The 20,975-nt window shown below is 36.1% G+C and overlaps 1 protein-coding gene across 1 annotated transcript in view; it reads left to right on the plus strand.

Moving 5' to 3' along the window:
- ARHGEF10L (Rho guanine nucleotide exchange factor 10 like) overlaps positions 1–20,975 on the plus strand; it is a 278,910-nt gene that overhangs the window by 115,578 nt on the left and 142,357 nt on the right. Inside the window, 3 exon segments of the mRNA XM_053690269.1 lie at positions 1,212–1,301; positions 1,807–1,892; positions 3,953–4,119. Of these exon segments, the coding sequence (XP_053546244.1) occupies positions 1,212–1,301; positions 1,807–1,892; positions 3,953–4,119 (343 nt within the window).

Below are 20,975 nucleotides of genomic sequence, written 5' to 3' on the forward strand. Positions count from 1 at the left end.
ATATATATATATATATATATATATATATATATATATATATATATATATATATATATATATATATATATATATATATATATATATATATATATACTGTATTAGGATACAATGTGTGATTTTTTTAAAATTTTGGAATGGTGGTGTGCCACAGGATTTTTTAATGTAAAAAAGTGTGCCACAGCAAAAAAAAGGTTAAAAATCACTGACATATAAAAGTTCTATTTACACTATACGGTAGTCTATTAAGTGTGCAATAGCATTATTTACCTTAATTAAAAAATACTTTATTGTTAAAAAAAATACTAACCATCATCTGAGCCTTCAGTGAGTCATAATCTTTTTGATGGTGGTGTGTATATATGTATATACATGTGTATTTATGTGTTTATATATCTATATATGTTGGAAACATGGCGCAATAGACTTGCCTGACACAGGGTTGCCACAATCCTTCAATTTGTAAAAAGAGCAATATCTGCAAAGCGCAATAAAACGAGGCATGCCTGTACTGTAAAAATGTTTTCCCCTTAATATGTCTACAATGACTTGTAGCACCAGCTGCTGAGTATATTTTTTGTATCTGAAATAACTGTCTATGCTGATTGAAACCACAACCTAATCAAATGGGCTGAGCTTCCAGGGAAAGCAGTTTTAATTAGCTTACCCCTCTATATTTACTCAAAATATTGCTTATTGTATCTCTCTATACACAGTGAAACCAATACTTAGAGAGAACAATGGAAAATTAGCATTTTATTATCTCCATGTCCCCCTACTGGAATTGTAATTTGTTCCAAACCTTCTTGTTTAAATACCTTTTCTAAAATGTATTATTGTGAACACTTTAATGGTGAAAACAATTTACAGTGCACTGGCCCATTAAGCCTTTAAGGACACAGCTTTCAGTTTGCTCAATTGTTTTATGACGGAAAAATTCCGTCATATGTCCTTAAGAGGTTAAGTAAGTATGTATGTTTGTGTTTTGGATGTATAGTCTGACCTAGGTTCTCTGCAGATTACATACGCTCCAGTACTGTATATAGCTAGCATGTGGTATATATGCATTTTGCACAAGTCTTGCCCTTGTATATTAATTTCTTGAGTGCTTGCAGTCTTCAGTGATTTGTTATTCCAAGCCACACCCACTGCGCTGCACTTCCCTGCATTCTGTTTCATCACACCATTCACATATTTGTTTTTTGCATCCATAGGTCTCTCTCACGTATCAGTCATGAGGAGTCTGCAGGGCAGAAGAAGCATGGAATTAGTATCTTCAGCTTGACCAAGGAACTCCTCAAGAAAGTTAAGTACTTCCCAGGGGGTCAAGAAATTCCATGCAGATTTCTCCTAGTTGTATAGAGGTTCAGCTCAGTAATTGGAAGCTGCATAAATGCATTGAGTTAATTTGCTATCCCCTGTGATCTCCTTCAATTACATTGATTCAGGGAAAAGCAAACAAAACATCTAAGGAAAAATACTTTCCAACTATATTGCATGTGAAATAACAAATCCTTTCCTGTCCTCGTCTCTCGAGATCGACTTCCTTAAAATAAATAAATTGCCATTTACCATAAATAAAACTTGTTTTAGATGTGAGCTTTAGCACTGTATGATTTATTTGTAGATCTCTTGTGACATGTGTTTGCTACACCTGGTTCTGCGACATGTCATGTTGCGGGGGGGGGGGGAATGTTACATCGCTGTCATGACAACTGAGCATCTCTGTCTCCTTATAGCGTGTCTCAGCCAGGCCCTCTTGTTTGTTCTGTGTCGTGAGTTACATGTAAGTTTTGTGTGTGCGTTTACAGGCTCCTCATCGGAACACCTATCTGGATCTCAAGAGGACGGTGTTATTTACGACGACGTTCCAGGTGAACACGAGGATAAAGATGGTGAGTGCATCTGAAATAAGGTTTAGTATTACATATCCATAAAAACCCACATGATTTTAATGGGAAATTAAATTACATTATTTATCTTTATTTCATTAAAGGGACATTAAACCCCAAATTTTTCTTTCATGATTCAGATAGAGAATACAATTTTTAAAAAGTTTCCAATTTACTTATATTATCAAATTTATTTCATTCTCATGTTATTCATTGTTGAAGAGATACCTAGGTAGGCTGCGTGTACGACAGGAAATAGTGCTGCCATCTAGTGCTCCTGCTAATGTGTAACATTGTTGCAAAACTGCTGCCATATAGAGGTGCAGACACGTGCACACTCTTGAGCTTACATTTTTGGTTTTCAACAATGGATAACAAGAAAACGAAGAAAATAGGATATTAGAAGTAAATTAGAAAGTTGTTTAAAATTTTATGTTCTATCTAAATCATGAAAGAAAAAAAATTGGGTTTTATGTCCCTTTAAGTGTATTACAGTTTAAAAAACCCACAAAAGAGTTTGACTTGTCCAGAATTTTTTTTGTTTGTTTTAATTGCTGATAGCGTCTTTTTCTTGTCTGCTAATAAAGTTGTAGATTATTTGTGTACAAAACACACTTAGTTTTAGTAATAATTTAAAGAGCATTACTTAACCTTTTAACGCTGTTATGCCGTTCTATTTTGCCATAATTACACTGGGCTTTAAAGCCATTATGACGGAATAGAATGTCACAGCCAACGGCTGTCCTGAAGCCTACTGTGCTTCTCAGATTTGATGGCGGTCTGGATGGCGGTCCTAGGATTATAGGGACGCCCCCCCAGACCCAATCCAATAATTGAAATCTCGCGATCGTGTGCACGGTCGCGTGATTTCAATTTGTCTACATGGGAACAGTTGTTCCGATGTAGACACTTTAACCCCGTCAGGAAAGGGTTAAAGGGACAGTCTACACCAGAATTGTTATTGTTTAAAAAGATAGATAATCCCTTTATTACCCACTAGGCAATACGCCTGCCCAGAGGGCAGTCTATGTTTAAAAAATACAAACCCCCAAGCAAAAGTTACAGAAAATAAAAAAAAAGTTAAATTACAGAGAAAAAAAACCCAAAGCTATCCAAAATATAAAATTTAAACCTATGCCTGGATCCTCGTTGTCGGCGTTCCTCTGTGGCATGAAGGCTCCTCTTCATCGGATGTCCGTTGTAGATTGAATGCAAGGTACCGCAATCAATTTGGTATACCTTGCATTCCTATTGGCTGAAGTTTTGAAATCAGCCAATAGGATTAGAGCTACTGAAATCCTATTGGCTGTTCAAATTAGCCAATAAAATTTTAGTAGCTCTCATAAATAAATATGGGGTACCATGCATTCAATCTTCAGTGTGCGACGGACGATCGCATGAAGAGGAGCCTCCACGCCGCCGAGGACCGCCGCTTCGGGATTACCCAGTTTTGCATAACCAGCACAGTTATATTAATATACTTTTTACCTGTGTAATTGTATCTAAGTAATCTTATTTAATAATACATTACATATTCTATTACAACACCACATAGTAGCCCCTTTCTCTACCTCTGAGTTCATTTGGGAAGATCTATTAAAGGGACAGTAAAGTCATAATTAGACAATATTGATTTAGACTAGCATACAATTTTATACAACTTTCCAGTTTACTTCTATTATTTAATTTGCTTCCTTCTCTGCGGAATCTGTTGGCGCTCTACAAATAACTGATAATAATAATAATAGGGGTTGCCTCTTTTGACAGTTTTTCACTGTTAGACAGTGCTAGTTTATGTGTGTCATATAGATAACATTGTGCTCACTCCAGTGGAGTGTTTTATGAATCAGCACTGATTGGCTTAAATTCAAGTTTGTCAAAAGCACTTAAATAAGGGGGCAGTCTGCAGAGGCTTAGATACAAGGTAATCACAGAGGTAAAAAGTGTATTAATATAACTGTGTTGGTTATGCAAATCGGGGGAATGGGCAATGAAAGGCTCAATTTAAATAAAATAAAATTTAAACATAAATTCTTACCTCAGTCTCACACCTGTTTCTGCAGGGCTGGGATACAACCTGATCTACGAGAACCTTCAGCGCGACAGTTCTGAGGGTGATCTTGGGGACACAGGCTGGAGCTCCAGTGAGTTTGAGAGCTACAGTGAAGTCTCTGATGAGGAGGAGCAGAAACCAAAGCCAGCTAAACCTTTTGTTGCCTTCCAGCCCAAGGTAAGTCTGATTATCCAACCATTATCCAGGCGTGTAAGGCATCCAGGTATGACCGTAAACTAGAACTTGCTAATAACCAAATATGCAGAGTAAATAATCTTCAATTGTTAGTTGTAAACGAAACTATTTATGAATAAAATAGCGTGATAATTTTAGGTATATATATATATATATATGTGTGTGTGTGTGTAGTATATATGTGTGTCTGTGTATATATATTTAGATGTGTGTGTGTGTGTAGTATATATATATATGTGTGTGTGTAGTATATATGTGTAAATGAAAAAGTAATCTCCAGCTGTGGTGAGTAAAGTGACCTTTATTTTACATACAGGGTCCAATATAACAAAGCAACATTTCGGGCTAACAATAAGCCCTTTCTCAAGCTATTATAGCTAGTATATATGTGTGTTTGTGTGTATATATGTATGTATGTATGTATGTGTATATATATATATATATATATATATATATATATAAAAAGGTAGGTATCCAGGCGCTTAGCTGATATAACCGTATACAGATGTGATTAAATATATATGTATGACAGAGGATAAGTACTAATTGGTGATAACAATGGCTAAATCAGTATGTGAAACCAAATAGATGAATAAATAAAATAAAAAAAACACAAATTAATGGATAAATAAATAAATATTCTTCCTATGGTATTTCAAAGCGTTGTGAAGCACACCAAAAAAATGGTTTATACAATATATAGAGAGAGATGGATTAGATGCTACGATCCAACAAAATACATATGTACAAAATACATGTAAAAACTTTGTTAGTTTTGTCAATTGATACAAAATAAATAAATAAATCAAGTCCCAGGTTAGTTAAAATCCACCTTCTTCTTAAAGGTTGATAAAAATTGATGATGAATAAGTCAATATTTATAATGATATATCCATATAAGAAAACACACTCTTAAGTTCCCAATTTTGCTTGATATGCAGTCTTATTCTTATGTTATCCAAAAAATGGAGATAAATGCCTACTTACAGCAGGTAACCTCAATCCTATGAGGTAAGTAAATGCGTCCCTTTAAGGAATAGATGTCCCACAGCAATCCCGGATACCGCTTCTGTGTCTCCCCAATGTGGTAGAATGGATTTCGAGCTGCAGCTGCACAGGAAGTAAACATATATACACACAATGTGTGGGTATTGTATATACTGTATGTGTGTGTGTGTATATATATGGGTATAGTATATACTGTATGTGTGTGTGTATATATATATATGGGTATAGTATATACTGTATGTGTGTGTGTATATATATATATATGGGTATAGTATATACTGTATGTGTGTGTGTGTATATATATATATGGGTATAGTATATACTGTATGTGTGTGTGTATATATATATATATATATGGGTATAGTATATACTGTATGTGTGTGTGTGTATATATATATATATATATATATATGGGTATAGTATATACTGTATGTGTGTGTGTATATATATATGGGTATAGTATATACTGTATGTGTGTGTGTGTGTGTGTATATATATATATATATATATATATATGGGTATAGTATATACTGTATGTGTGTGTGTATATATATATATATGGGTATAGTATATACTGTATGTGTGTGTGTATATATATATATGGGTATAGTATATACTGTATGTGTGTGTGTATATATATATGGGTATAGTATATACTGTATGTGTGTGTGTATATATATATATATGGGTATAGTATATACTGTATGTGTGTGTGTATATATATATGGGTATAGTATATACTGTATGTGTGTGTGTATATATATATATATATATATATGGGTATAGTATATACTGTATGTGTGTGTGTATATATATATATATATATATATATATATATATATATATATATATATATATATATATATATATATATATATATGGGTATAGTATATACTGTATGTGTGTGTGTGTATATATATATATATATGGGTATAGTATATACTGTATGTGTGTGTGTATATATATATATATATGGGTATAGTATATACTGTATGTGTGTCTGTGTGTATGTGTATATATAAATATAAATATAAAAGAAAGAGATAATTTGTTCTTTATGTTTATCTATCTATTTATTTATCTATCTATTAAGTATGTGCATCTGGAACATTCGTTATGAAGCAAAAGCCAAATATGGTTGCCAACACCATCATACGCCCATTTTCAGAGCAGGAATTCATCTTGTGAAAGTGCAACACACTATGATTGGTGCAAATCCAGATCTTAGTGTGTTGCGCTTTGACAAGAAGAAATCCGGCTCTGAAAATAGCTAAATAACGGTAGCTGTGACCATTTTGGTTTCAAAAATAATATTCTGAATGCACATCCCTATCATCTGTCTATAATCATACTGAGGTGGTGGAAGGTGTTTAATTTCGTAATTTTAATGCCAATATTTTTATTTTTGCTTGTGAGGTGTGTCACTGTTTAGCAATATAGCAGCTGGAGATCTGCTTATCAGCCAGTAGGCAATGAGTCCTTAAGGTCCAGCTATACGCAGATATGCACTTCCTGTTTGTTTCAGATTTATAATAAATATCTTTATTGTAGACTTTTTTAATGCAAAAATATTTTTAAATTGAAAGCTTTTTTTCTATACATGATAGAAATCTAAAATTCCAAATGCACAAACTTGTGTTTTTAAATAGACGTTAAACAATTTTTGATTTTAATTTGTGTGGTAAAAGTAAAACAAATTTGCAGCATACTTTCATTTATTTATTTTACCCCATTATTTTTGTCATATTACTCTGAAACTTGTTGTCTTTCCAATTCCCCTGAGTTTCTCTAAAGCAATTGGCAAATTCCCCAGTTGCATAACCAACACGGTTAAATTAATTTATCTCTATGATTACCTTGTATCTAAGCTTCTGCAGATTGCCCCCTTATTCTTTTGACAGACTTGCATTTTAGCCAATCAGTGCTGACTCATAAATGGCTCCTCGGAAGTGAGCACAATGCTAGCTATATGCATGGCACACATTACCTAGCACTATCTAGCTGTGAAAAACTGTCAAAATGTACTGAGATAAGAGGCAGTCTTCAAGCGCTTAGACATTAGCACATGAACCTAGCTAGGTTTAGCTTTCAACAAAGAATATTTGTTGTTTGTTGGAAAGTTGTTTAAAATCCCATGCCCTATCTGAATCGTGACATTTTAATTTTGACTAGACTGTCCCTTTTAAGGATAAAAAAACAATGGCTGTCTGGAATATAGCAATATTAACCCTTTGAGTGCTAAGCACTTTCCCACCTGGATGCTAAGGTTTTCTTAAAGGGGTTTTTATTTAATATTTTTAAAAATATATATTTTTAATTTTTTTTTAAATTTATTTCAGATCCCCAAGACTTACACTGTTGGAAAGGTTAGGCGATTACCTTTCCAACGGTTGGTCTTGGGGGTCTGTAGCTGCTTAGATGCCTGAGATGCAGGTTTCTAAGCAGCATGCCCCCTGCTCCTATATTTAACATTGTTAATGTTAAATAAAGTTGCTCGGTGACATCATCATGTTTATTGCGCGTGACGTCACCACGCAAAATGGAAGCCCCGGCGATGCCTTTCATTATGCAGCACCGATCGCCGGGGTAGGAGCGGGTGGGAGCCCCCAGATCTCCCTCAAGTTGGGAGAGAGCTAGTGACGGCTCTGAGCCGTCATTAGCACCAGAGTGGGAAACTCTGTGACGGCTCAGAGCCGTCGTTAGCACTCAAGGGGTTAAAAGAAATGTAATCCCTGATAAAAAGTTAATTGAATGTTGCTATATTAAACACAGCGTTTTTATCTGTCCTTAGCAGAAGATTTAGATTAGAGAAACCTAAATTTCAACATGGTTGCACCTTTACTTTATAGAAAATAAAGTATGTTTTAGAAACAGATCTGTCCTTTAAAGGGACACTAAACCCAATTTGTTTCTTTAATAAATCAGATAGAGCAGCAATTTTAAGCAACTTTCTAATTTACTCCTAGTATCATTTTTTCTTCGTTCTCTTGCTATCATTATTTAAAAAGCAGGAATGTAAACTTTAAGAGCTGGACCATTTTTGGTTGAGAACTTGGGTCACGCTTGCTTATTGGTGGCTAAATGTAGCCACCAATAAGCAAGCGCTATCATGGGTGCTGAACCTAAAATGGGCTGGCTCCTAAGCTTTAAATTCCTGCTTTTTAAATAAAGATGGCAAGAGAACGAAGAAAAATTGATAGTAGGAGTAAATTAGAAAGTTGCTTAAAATTGCTGCTCTATCTGATTTATTAAAGAAAAAATGTGGGTTTACTATCCCTTTAACTGTCCTTAGCATGTGGATACTTAGGTGTATCCACATGCGAGAGCAGGAGAGCAGCGCTTTGGTCCGTGGGATTCCCCCACTATACTGTTGTGGCGCAGCATACACCAGTGGGACTTCATTACCTCTGCCGGTCAGAGAGCCGATGATGATTACAAGTGTGGTGTGGTAGTAAGTACAATCTGGAGGATCGCATGTGTGATCGGTATCAGGGGTTTTGAGTGCTATAAGAACTGTCAAATATCCGCACTGGATTGTGTTGCTGTGAAGTACACTCTCCCTGTTTATGAACTTTCCCACTACATATCACCCACACTTTTTGTCATTATCTGTCAGATATACTGGTTGCTGTGAATTATTGCAAGCCTGAAACTTCACCTAAGTAACCTGATCATCTGTTATCATCATCGTCATCATCATCATCATCATCATCATCATCATCAACTGTTTATTCATATATCATCCACATCATGAAATTACATACAGTTTGTTTTCATCATCATACTTCATCTCTTTGATACACTGTATGTGTTTGCTGTTTATTCATATTCGTTTCATCAATATATGGATGGAGTTTTCTCCTTGAACATTTGTCATTTCATTTTGGATTATTTGCCGGCTTAGGTTCAGTTCAAAGCTGCATGTGGGGTCCATGTGATTTGTTTGTCTGTCCCTTGTGTGTGTGTTAGTATGTTGTCTGTACTTTGCTCATGTATTTCATGTTTTACTGAGTCATTATTTTGATGGTTTATGTAATATATGTAAGTATGTTCTAATAAATTGCACATGTTTATGATAAATTATGGTATTTCATTAGTTTTCTAGTGGTTTGCTTGATATCCTGGTCTTTTAATTGCACCTTATTTTGGTGCAATTTTTTCTCTCTTAATAGTCCAGTGTATGATTGTACTTACCAGGTAGCAAACATCTTGTCCATTTATATAATATTACTGGTTGCATTTCTTCAGCTGTTTATTTTGTTTGTTTGAAACATTCCTCAGGCATTTTGGTTCATATTGACATGATAGCATCAAACAGTTGCTGCAGATTTGTCTGCTGCACATCCATGATGGGAATGTCCCGTTCCACCACATCCCAAAGATGCTCTATTGGATTGAGATCTGGTGACTGTGAAGGCCATTGGATTACAGTGAACTCATTGTCATGCTCAAGAAACCAGTTTGAGATGATTTGAGCTTTGTGATATGGTGCATTATCCTGCTAGAAGTAGCCATCAGAAGATGGGTACACTGTAGTCATAAAGGGATGGACATGGTCAGCAACAATACTCAGTTAGGCCATGGTATTTAAACAATGCTCAATAGGTACCCTAAAGTGTGCCAAGAAAATATCCCCCACAACATTAAACCACCACCACCAGCCTGAACCGTTGATACAAGGCAGGATGGATCCAGGCTTTCATGTTGTTTACGCCAAATTCTGACCTTACCATCTGAATGTCGCAGCTAAAATCAAGACTCATCAGAACAGGCAAGATTTTTTCCAATCTTCTATTGTCCAAGTTTGGTTAGCCTGTGAGAATTGTAGCCTCAGTTTCCTGTTCTTAGCTGACAGGAGTGGCCCCCGGTGTGGTCTTCTGCTGCTGTAGCCCATTTGCTTCAAGGTTTGACGTGTTGTGCGTTCAGAGATGGTATTCTGCATACCTTGGTTGTAACAAGTAGTTATTTGTTACTGTTGCCTTTTATCATCTCAAACCAGTCTGCCCATTCTCCTTATCTCTGACATCTACAAGGCACTTTCGTCCACACAACTGCAGCTCACTGGATATTTTCTTTTTTTCTGAACATTCTCTGTTAACCCTAGAGATGGTTTTGCTTGAAAATCCCAGCAGATCAGCAGTTTTTGAAATACTCAGACCAGCCCGTCTGGCACCAAAAACCATGCCACGTTCAAAGTCACTTAAATCTCCTTTCTTCCCTATTCTGATGCTCGGTTTGAACTTCAGCAAGTCATCTTCACCACATCTAGATGCCTAACTGCATTGAGTTGCTGCCATGTGATTAGCTGATTAGCAATTTGTCTTACCAAGCAATTAAACAGGCGCACCTAATAAAGTGGCCGGTGAGTGTGTGTATGTGTATATATTATGTGCCTATAGCAGTCTATGGCAGCAGTGTTTGCAACTATGTATTACATTGCTATAAACAATGTTGCTAAATACCAAGAGAACTAAGCAAAAGTGTTAATAGAATTAAATTGGAAAGTTGTTAAAATGTTCTGGCTGATTGGAACAGCCAATAGAATGCAAGCTGAATCCTATTGGCTGATTGGATCAGCCAATAGGATTGAGCTTCAATCCTATTGGCTGATTGCATCAGCCAATAGGATTTTTTCTACCTTAATTCCGATTGGCTGCTAGAATTCTATTAGCCAATCGGAATCTAAGGGACGCCATCTTGGATGACGTCACTTAAAGGAACCGTCATTTAGTAAGAAGATGTTGATTAAAGAGGATGCTCCGTGCCGGATGGATGAAGATAGAAAATGCCGTCTGGATGAAGACTTCTGCCCGTCTGGAGGACCACTTCGCCCGGCTTGGATGAAGACTTCGCCCGGCTTGGATGAAGACTTCTCCTGGCTTGGATGAAGACTTCTCCCGGCTTGGATGAAGACTTCTCCCGGCTTCGTTGAGAACTTCGGCCCGGCTTGGATGAAGACTTCTTCCGGTAAGTCGATCTTTAGGGGGTTAGTGTTAGGTTTTTTTAAGGGTGTATTGGGTGGGTTTTATTTTTAGGTTAGGGACTTTGGGCTTGCAAAAGAGCTAACTGCCCTTTTAAGGGCAGTGCCCATCCAAATGCCCTTTTCAGGGCAATGGGGAGCTTAGTTTTTTTTAGTTAGTATTTTATTTGGGGGGTTGGTTGTGTGGGTGGTGGGTTTTACTGTTGGGGGGGTTGTTTGTATTTTTTTTTCCAGGTAAAAGAGCTGATTACTTTGGGGCAATGCCCCGCAAAAGGCCCTTTTAAGGGCTATTGGTAGTTTAGTTTAGGCTAGGGTTTTTTTTTATTTTGGGGGGGCTTTTTTATTTTGATAGGGCTATTAGATTAGGTGTAATTAGTTTATAGATCTGTAATTTGTTTATTATTTTCTGTAATTTAGTGGGGGTTTTTTGTACTTTAGCTAATTTAATTTATTTAATTGTTGTTAATTTAGTTAATTTATTTAATTATAGTGTAGTGTTAGGTGTTAGTGTAACTTAGGTTAGCTTTTATTTTACAGGTACTTTTGTATTTATTTTAGCTAGGAAGTTATTAAATAGTTAATAACTATTTAATAACTATTCTACTTAGTTAAAATAAATACAAACTTGCCTGTAAAATAAAAATAAACCCTAAGCTAGATACAATGTAACTATTAGTTATATTGTAGCTAGCTTAGGGTTTATTTTATAAGTAAGTGTTTAGTTTTAAATAGGAATAATTTAGTTAATGATAGGAATTTTATTTAGACTTATTTAAATTATATTTAAGTTAGGGGGTGTTAGGGTTAGACTTAGATTTAGGGGTTAATATTTAACTAATGTTTGCGAGACGGGAGTGCGACGGTTTAGGGGTTAATATGTTTATTATAGTGGCGGCGACGTTGGGGGCGGCAGATTAGGGGTTAATAAGTGTAGGTAGGTGGCGGCGACATAGGGGGCGGTAGATTAGGGGTTAATAAATATAATGTAGGTGTCGGCGATGTTGGAGGCAGCAGATTAGGGGTTCATAAATATAATGTAGGTGGCGGCGGCGGTGTCCGGAGCGGCAGATTAGAGGTTAAACATTGTATTATAGTGTTTGCGATGTGGGAGGGCCTCGGTTTAGGGGTTAATAGGTTTTAGTTTATGGGTGTTAGTGTACTTTTTAGCACTTTAGTTATGAGTTTTATGTTACGGCGTTGTACCATAAAACTCTTAACTACTGACTTTTAAATGCGTTAGGACTCTTGACAGGGTAGGGTGTACCGCTCACTTTTTGGCCTCCTAGGACAGACTCGTAATACCGGCGATATGGAAGTCCCATAGAAAAAAGACTTTACGAAGTTTACGTAAGTCGTTTTGCGGTAAGGCCAAAGAAGTGTGCGGTGACCCTATACCTGCAAGACTCGTAATACCAGCGGGCGTACAAAAGCAGCGTTAGTACCTCTTAACGCTGCTTTTTTCCCCTGACGCACAACTCGTAATCTAGCCGAAAGTTGTTTTTTTTATGTCCCTTTAAGTTTTTAACACAGTGTATAGCTGCGAGTCTCTGCCCAAAGTTTTGGACTGGGCACAAATACAGAATTTCCAACAACTATCTACATATTTTCCATAATGTTTCCTGCCAATTTAATCCCCCTTGTTCCTGTTTTTTGAATCATGAATAAAAGGCTCACAGCGTTCCCAAATTAATTTCTAGTGATAAACAGCAAAACTAATATTTATTTATTTATTTGTTACTTTTGCAGTTATAAAAACAAAACAAACAAAAAAAAAAAACAACAACCAAACAAACCAAAAAAAAATAAATAAAAAGAGTTCTGAACCCAAGTAAACTTTAAGTAGGGTTGAACCGATACCATAATTTTTTTTAATGCCATGTGACAGTATACCAAGCACAATACAGACTAATTATTTAAGATTCCTTCTTTATAATTATAAAGGACTGTAATTCAAAAGACATTATGAAATAATAAAAACAGTTTTATTTGTCACAAAGTTTACTGAACATGTTTATAAATAAAAAATATTACAATAAAATATTAAATTTAAAGGGGTGATACAATTGGGTTGTAGGGCTGTTATATAACATCAATCTGACATTTGTATGGAGGTTCGACTCTAAGTTGAACAGTCTTTCACTTTCCACACTACTGCATGGGGCAGAAAGATATTTTTGGGCCATTTTAGCCAGAGCTGGAAATCTGTTTATTAACTGCCCAGTACTTCAGGGGTTTGTCTGAACGAGGTACAGTGATCTCTACTACAATAAGACAAATAACAGAAATTTGTATTGGCAGAACAGTAGTAAACAATTTTTAGTTGAGTCTCCACTCCAGTTTAAAATGAAATGGGAACATGCAGTTTGAAAAAACGCCACAAGATAGCATATAAGTAGGAAGTGGAGGTATCGGTTTAAGTATCGGTGCATTTGCACGAGTACAAGTACTCATGCAAATACTAGTGTCGGTATCGGTGCAACCCTAACTTTAAGTCTTTTTTTATTTTTTTTTTAAATCTGTTATAACTTTATTGACAAGTGACATAGCAACATGAACTTACACTGTAATTTAAAAGCCATTACTGCAGATTAATAAAGACCAGTTCTCATGTCAGTTAGAGTTTTACATATAGTATCAACAATGTTCATTCCCAGAGATGATAAATTCATTACTCAGCTGTAACCTACTTTTCTAGTACAGCTTTAACTGCAGTTGGCTAATATCCAGTTTGTAAACAGTTTTTTGTACCAAAAAAAAAAGAGTTTTGGAATTTTGTGTCAATTTTTAGTGTCTGATTTGAATTTGTTACATTTAGAATGATGATTTGGATACATCACGGTCATATAATTCTAGTTATTTTAATCATTTTTTCCTTCACAAATAAAATATAGTAATAATGTTCAGCAGCAGAGGAGAAATTATGTAGCTGATGGAGCTGATTTAAAGCAGATGTGCTCAGAATAAGGAGGGCAGGGAAGTTAGCTGTTGGGGGTAGCATTTCTCAGGATGTCAGGGCTCTGAGTGACCCACCCAGTGATTCCTGGGTAATGAATACATTCTTATTTGGAGAAAGAAGAATCTCTATATTTAGCAGTGATGCCAAGTCCCACTTCTTCTGAAATTCCTTGTGTAGGATCCAATCACAGGTAGATCAGCCAATTAATTCACTGAGTCCCTTGAGAAACCTTTAAAAATTATGCATTGTGTTTTAAAGGGATGCTTTCACCCATATAAAAGTTATATATGTGAGTGTGTGTGTATATATGTGTGTGTGTGTATATATATACAGAGCAGGGGCATATTTAGGTTTTGTGCTGCCCTAGGCACTCAAAATTCTGCTGCCACCCCACCCCAGGTTTAAGGCCTTTTTTAGACATAATATTTTTGGGGCAGGGTGTAAAAAATTAAAAATAATAATGTCTTTTTAAGTAGATGTTCACCAGGGCTTGCATTCACTCTGGTCACACACACACACACACATATATTTATTAAGACATTATTTTGCAAATTAGATGATTAAAGTGTTTATATCAGAAAACAAATATCCTTCGCTGTATGATAGTTTGTCAGTAGGTAGTTTACTCTTTGGTGATTGACAGTTATTTAAGCAAAATATCTGCTTGGATAAATATGTAATGAATATACAAACTGGCCTTTAAAAGTACTTAAAAATACAACAGTAGTTATGATAGGTTTAGGAATTGTATCCTAGGGGATAAAGTCACATGATACAATCATAATAAAGTATATACTTGTATTGTTTCTGAATGTATTAAATGCATACAACATATTTTCAGTTGTGTTTTAAGTCACATAGTTGTATAGATTCAGCAATAAATTCTTATTCTTTGCATGTATGACAGATAGACAAACAGTAAATGTACAAGTATTTAGTGACTAATCCGTTTAAGTATTTTAAGGCCTAATGAAGATGTATTGAAGGGAGAAAGGCATATGCTGTTTCACAGTGGTCACGGTAACCATGCACTGCACTGTGTAGTCTGTGTGAGTCTCAATCAAGAATACCGCATTACCTCTCAGTCCAGGCCAGGCTGCGCAAGTGAGCTCCTTCCCACTGTCACCACGTCATGCGCACCCACATAGAATCCCATAGGATAGCAATAGCCGGGCCCTGGTTGATTTAGCCACCCGGCCCTGAGTTCAGTAGAGTGGCCCTAGGGACTCAAAATTCTGCTGCCCCTTAAAAATCTGCTGCCCTAGGCACCAGCCTCTTTGGCCTATGCCTTAATACGCCCCTGATATACAGTATATAAATAAATTTAATAATTTACTATATTGTAATTTGTGACTATGATTAATGCTTCTGGTATTTTAAAGAACTTTATGTATTCACTTTGTAGTTGCAGTCAGTACAGGAGTCTTGTTAGCCTCTTTTTTATGCTGTTGCTAGGCACCCTCAGTACTTGTGAGGGCATGGGGGTAACCACTGTGTAGCTTATCATAAACTCAGACTAGCTAAAGAAAGCTTTTTATCTAAAAAAGAAGAGTGACTTTAATATTTAAAAACATTCTGTTTGTAGAATACTTTCATTTATAGTGTTTTATGTAAGTGAAATAAAATGAAGTTTACCCTTTAAAGGGACACAGGCATATTTTTTTTCTCCTGAGGACTCTTTATTCTTTTTCTTTTCTTTGTCTGGCAAATAAATGTGTGTATGCAAACTACAGCTGTATTACCAATGGATCATATGCATATTATCACTATAGCAGAGTTAACTTGTAACATAAGCAGTGGTTGATTTATGGGACAGAATTTCAATAGAGATAGTAATGTTCACTACTGTAAGGAAGGTTATGAAAGCCTGGGATATGTGTAAGGCTACCCTGAGTTGTCATTAACTTTGCATTTAAGAACTAAATATGGGCAGACTAGAGTGGGGTTTTGTTTATTCCCTGCAATCAAAATCTAGAACTATTAGAATTATTACAAATAAAACATTTATTTCTTTCCTTTATAATAAGCTTAAAGTGATGGTAAATGCATCAGTTGTGCAAGACAAATTTCTTTTGCTCTGACCTTAACTAGCACATCGATGTGATTATATAAATAAAAAAACTTTTTTTCACTGTTCGATTCCGTTTTTATTACCCTCTCCGTACAGTCTTATAATCAGCCTCTCTATAATTTTCTCACGGGGCAGCTTTGATTGACAACGCTTTTAGCCAATCATCAGCTCACCATGCGCCCCATGTGAAATATGAAGTGCACGCTCCCGTCCTCTACACTAACTCGCTGCTACTTACTGCGCATGCTCAATTATTACGCTAACTGCGCATTTCTGTATTAGACTATTAGAGCTGAGTGAGTATTCTCATATAGAAATGCACAGTTAGCGTAATAATTGCGCATGCGCAGTAAGTAGCAGTGAGTTAGTGTAGAGGACGGGAGCGTGCACTTCATATTTCACATGGGGCGCATGGTGAGCTGATGATTGGCTAAAAGCGTTGTCAATCAAAGCTGCCCCGTGAGAAAATTATAGAGAGGCTGATTATAAGACTGTACGGAGAGGGTAATAAAAACAGAATCGAACAGTGAAAAAACGTTTTTTTATTTATATAATCACATCAATGTGCTAGTTAAGGTCAGAGCAAAAGAAATTTGTCTTGCACAACTGATGCATTTACCATCACTTTAATTTACTTTGATGTAGAACAATGATGACACCTAGTGGCAAATGTAGAGATTACACGTTATGATTATTATGTAGCGCTAATCAAAATAGCACAAACTCCTAGGTTTAGCCAACTGGGATATTAGAGAAGGGAGCAGCACAAATCCTAATTTACAAAAGACAGTCTAGTCAAAATTAAAGTTTCATGATTCCAATAGGGCATGCAATTTTAAACAACTTTCAATTGATCAAATTTGCTTTGCTCTCTTGGTATTCTTTGTGGAAAACTAAACCTAGGCAGTCTCAAGCTAATTTTTAAGCCATTGAACTGCCTCTTATCTCAGTGCATTTTGACAGCTAGACAGTGTAGTTCATGTGCGTCATATAGATAACATTGTGCTCACTCCCATGGGGTTATTTAAGAGTTAGCACTGATTGGCTAAATGCAAGTCTGTCAAACTGAAATAAGGGGGCAGTCTGCAGAGGCTTAGAAACAAGGTAATCACAGAGGTTAAAAGTGTATGAATATAACCATGTTGGTTATGCAAAACTTGTGAATGGGTAATACAGGGATTATCTACCTTTTTAAACAATATAAAATCTGGAGTAGACTGTCCCTTTAACACTAACTGACATAATTTGTTACACGTGCTTTTTTAGCAAAATATCATGCACAAGGCAGTGTAAACAGATGCCTATGCGTTGTGAGAGATTATCTTTAGATCAGGACATCACTGTGTCATAAAGGTGATAGTGATAAGGGGGTAAATATCATGGTTATCTGTAGCACTGGTACTATGTGACCCAGGAGCATGTGTATAGTTGAAAAAATAAATCCAGGGACACTTTGCAACAGAACTATAAAGTAAGCAGGGTAAGGGAATACTGGCCACTCCCACAATGTATTCCATAGCTCCTCCCATTCTACTATGCACCAAGCCTCACCTGGGGTTTCCATAGCTCCGCCCTCCCTGCTCCACACCAAAACACATTATGGTTACCGTATCTCTTTATATTCTGCTCCACACAAATACTCATCTAGGGTTTCCATAGCTCCGCACTTTCTGCCCACACTAACACTCATTATGGTTACCATATCTCTTTATATTCTGCTCTACACACTCACCTGGGGTTTCCATAGCTCCGCACTTTCTGTCCACACAAACACTCATTATGGTTACCATATCTCTTTATATTCTGCTCTACACTAACACTCATTATGGTTACCATATCTCTTTATATTCTGCTCTACACTAACACTCATTATGGTTACCATATCTCTTTATATTCTGCTCTACACTAACACTCATTATGGTTACCATATCTCTTTATATTCTGCTCTACACTAACACTCATTATGGTTACCATATCTCTTTATATTCTGCTCTACACTAACACTCATTATGGTTACCATATCTCTTTATATTCTGCTCTACACTAACACTCATTATGGTTACCATATCTCTTTATATTCTGCTCTACACTAACATTCATTATGGTTACCATATCTCTTTATATTCTGCTCTACACTAACACTCATTATGGTTACCATATCTCTTTATATTCTGCTCTACACTAACACTCATTATGGTTACCATATCTCTTTATATTCTGCTCTACACTAACATTCATTATGGTTACCATATCTCTTTATATTCTGCTCTACACTAACACTCATTATGGTTACCATATCTCTTTATATTCTGCTCTACACTAACACTCATTATGGTTACCATATCTCTTTATATTCTGCTCTACACTAACACTCATTATGGTTTCCATATATCTTTATATTCTGCTCTACACTAACATTCATTATGGTTACCATATCTCTTTATATTCTGCTCTACACTAACACTCATTATGGTTACCATATCTCTTTATATTCTGCTCTACACTAACACTCATTATGGTTACCATATCTCTTTATATTCTGCTCTACACTAACACTCATTATGGTTACCATATCTCTTTATATTCTGCTCTACACTAACACTCATTATGGTTACCATATCTCTTTATATTCTGCTCTACACTAACATTCATTATGGTTACCATATCTCTTTATATTCTGCTCTACACTAACACTCATTATGGTTTCCATATATCTTTATATTCTGCTCTACACACTCACCTGGGGTTTCCATAGCTCTGCACTTTCTGTCCACACAAACACTCATTATGGTTACCATATCTCTTTATATTCTGCTCCACACCAAGACTCACCAATGGTTTCCATAGCTCTGTCCATTCTGCTCTATACCAAGAATCCAATTTTAAGTTTAATTAAATTTAATATGAACAAAATATTAAATGTTGAATTCTTAGATCTTATGTGTAATTTGGTAAAATTGCATCTGTGAATCTCCTGCAGTTAACAGATATTATTTGATTATTCTGCTGCTCTAATGCAGTGTTTTTCAACCAGTGTGCCGTGAGAGATCCTCAGGTGTGCCGTGGCACACTGACAACAGTGCGGGGGTGTCCCTCTTTCAAATTTTGAAATATTGGGAGGTATGTGACAGGCTCATCAGGCATCATTTACAACTATGACATTGACATTCATTCACAGACAATCATTATGCTTGTTTGTGACTGAATGTCAATATGTCATGTATAGTTTGTAGGAGGCATAGCATGACAGCACAGTACAGTACAGTGTGTGTATATATATATATATGTGTGTGTGTGTATATATATATATATATATATATATATATGTGTGTGTGTGTGTATATGTGTATATATATATATATATATATATATATATATATATATATATATATATATATATATATATATATCTATATATATATATATATCCTGCCACGGCAAAAAAAAAGGTTGCAAATCACTGCTCTAATGTAAAGTGTAGGGGATGCTGCAATATGCCCTTAAAATATACTTAGGTCCAGCAAAGCCATCGTATATAATTCCCACAGTTACAGATATTCATGTCAAACACACACCTCAGGCTTTACAGCACAATTAAAGGACCGGATGAAATAAAAACTGTCCTAGTAAAATGAGGGCAGTTGGCAAGTATGTGAGATAATATTGCTTACAGCACCACGTTCTCCTACATACAGGAGAGTATGGGGGGTTTATTTTGCTGTCTTGCTGGCTCTAGGTGAAGATAATATATTGTGCCCCAGAACTACTTAAATAACTTACTACACATTTAAGTGTCTGAAGAACAATATGGAGAAGTTTTGCAACAATGTTTTTAACAGTGTTTTACTTTGTGCAATCACTGCTGCTCAAAAGGGTAGAACGCTGTTAAAAGTATTGTTAGAAAACTTCTCCCATATAGTGCTTCAAACACATGCACGCTCCTTATCCTACCTAAGTATGCCCTTCAGCAAAGCATACCAAGAGAAGTAAATGTAATTTCCCTTTAAGTACAGTTACAGCCATTAAAACTAAGAATAGGTTTGGTGCCAGTTATGACTACCACCTTGAGAACAGGTGCCATAGGTTGACCACCATAGCTATAGGATTAGTAAACTGAAAATAAGCCCATATATATGCTTTGGTTGCCTCTGAGTTCCTCCTGTTTTCCTGCTTTGGCTGTGTTCATTTTGATGCCTCTCTCTTTCCCTCTTGTACACCCACCTGATATGTCTCTCTCTTCTGCCTCTCCTTACTGCATTCCCTGGACTCACTGCTTCTCTTTGCTCCTGTGCTTCTACTGCTGCTTGTTCACCATTCAGCTTTCCCCAGACCTGAATAGGCTAAAGGAAAGGTACAGCAGGACTAAGAGGGACCTTCTGTCTCTGAGAGTCAAGGGGAGAGATGTGCACGAGCTGAAACAGAGATACGACCTGAAGGTAAAGTGTCTCCCTATCTTCATACTGACTAACCCTAGTAGATGACATGATGCAAGTGAAGCCCTTGGCTGAGTCATACCAGATACATTCTTCTCAAACTGGTCATTTTCATGTGGGCTTTGTAACATTGAACATGTTGTGTATTCTCTGTCATGTTCTGTCTGACGATGGGGAACACTAGTGGGAAATAGGCCACAGTCTTTTGCTTACGTGGAAATCTAGAAACTCCAGGAGACAATGTCTTCAGAGATCCTAGCCCTGTAAGTGATGTTCCTCTCCCACGTTTTCAATTCAGTTTCTCCCTTTTTGGAGAGGATAACAATTTTAGGGTATTCCACATCCTGTTTTTATTTTTTTTTATTTTTATTGGTGTTTGAAGTGTATGCA

The sequence above is a fragment of the Bombina bombina genome, chromosome 8, assembly GCF_027579735.1.
Source record: "Bombina bombina isolate aBomBom1 chromosome 8, aBomBom1.pri, whole genome shotgun sequence".
Taxonomy (NCBI): Eukaryota; Metazoa; Chordata; class Amphibia; order Anura; family Bombinatoridae; genus Bombina; species Bombina bombina.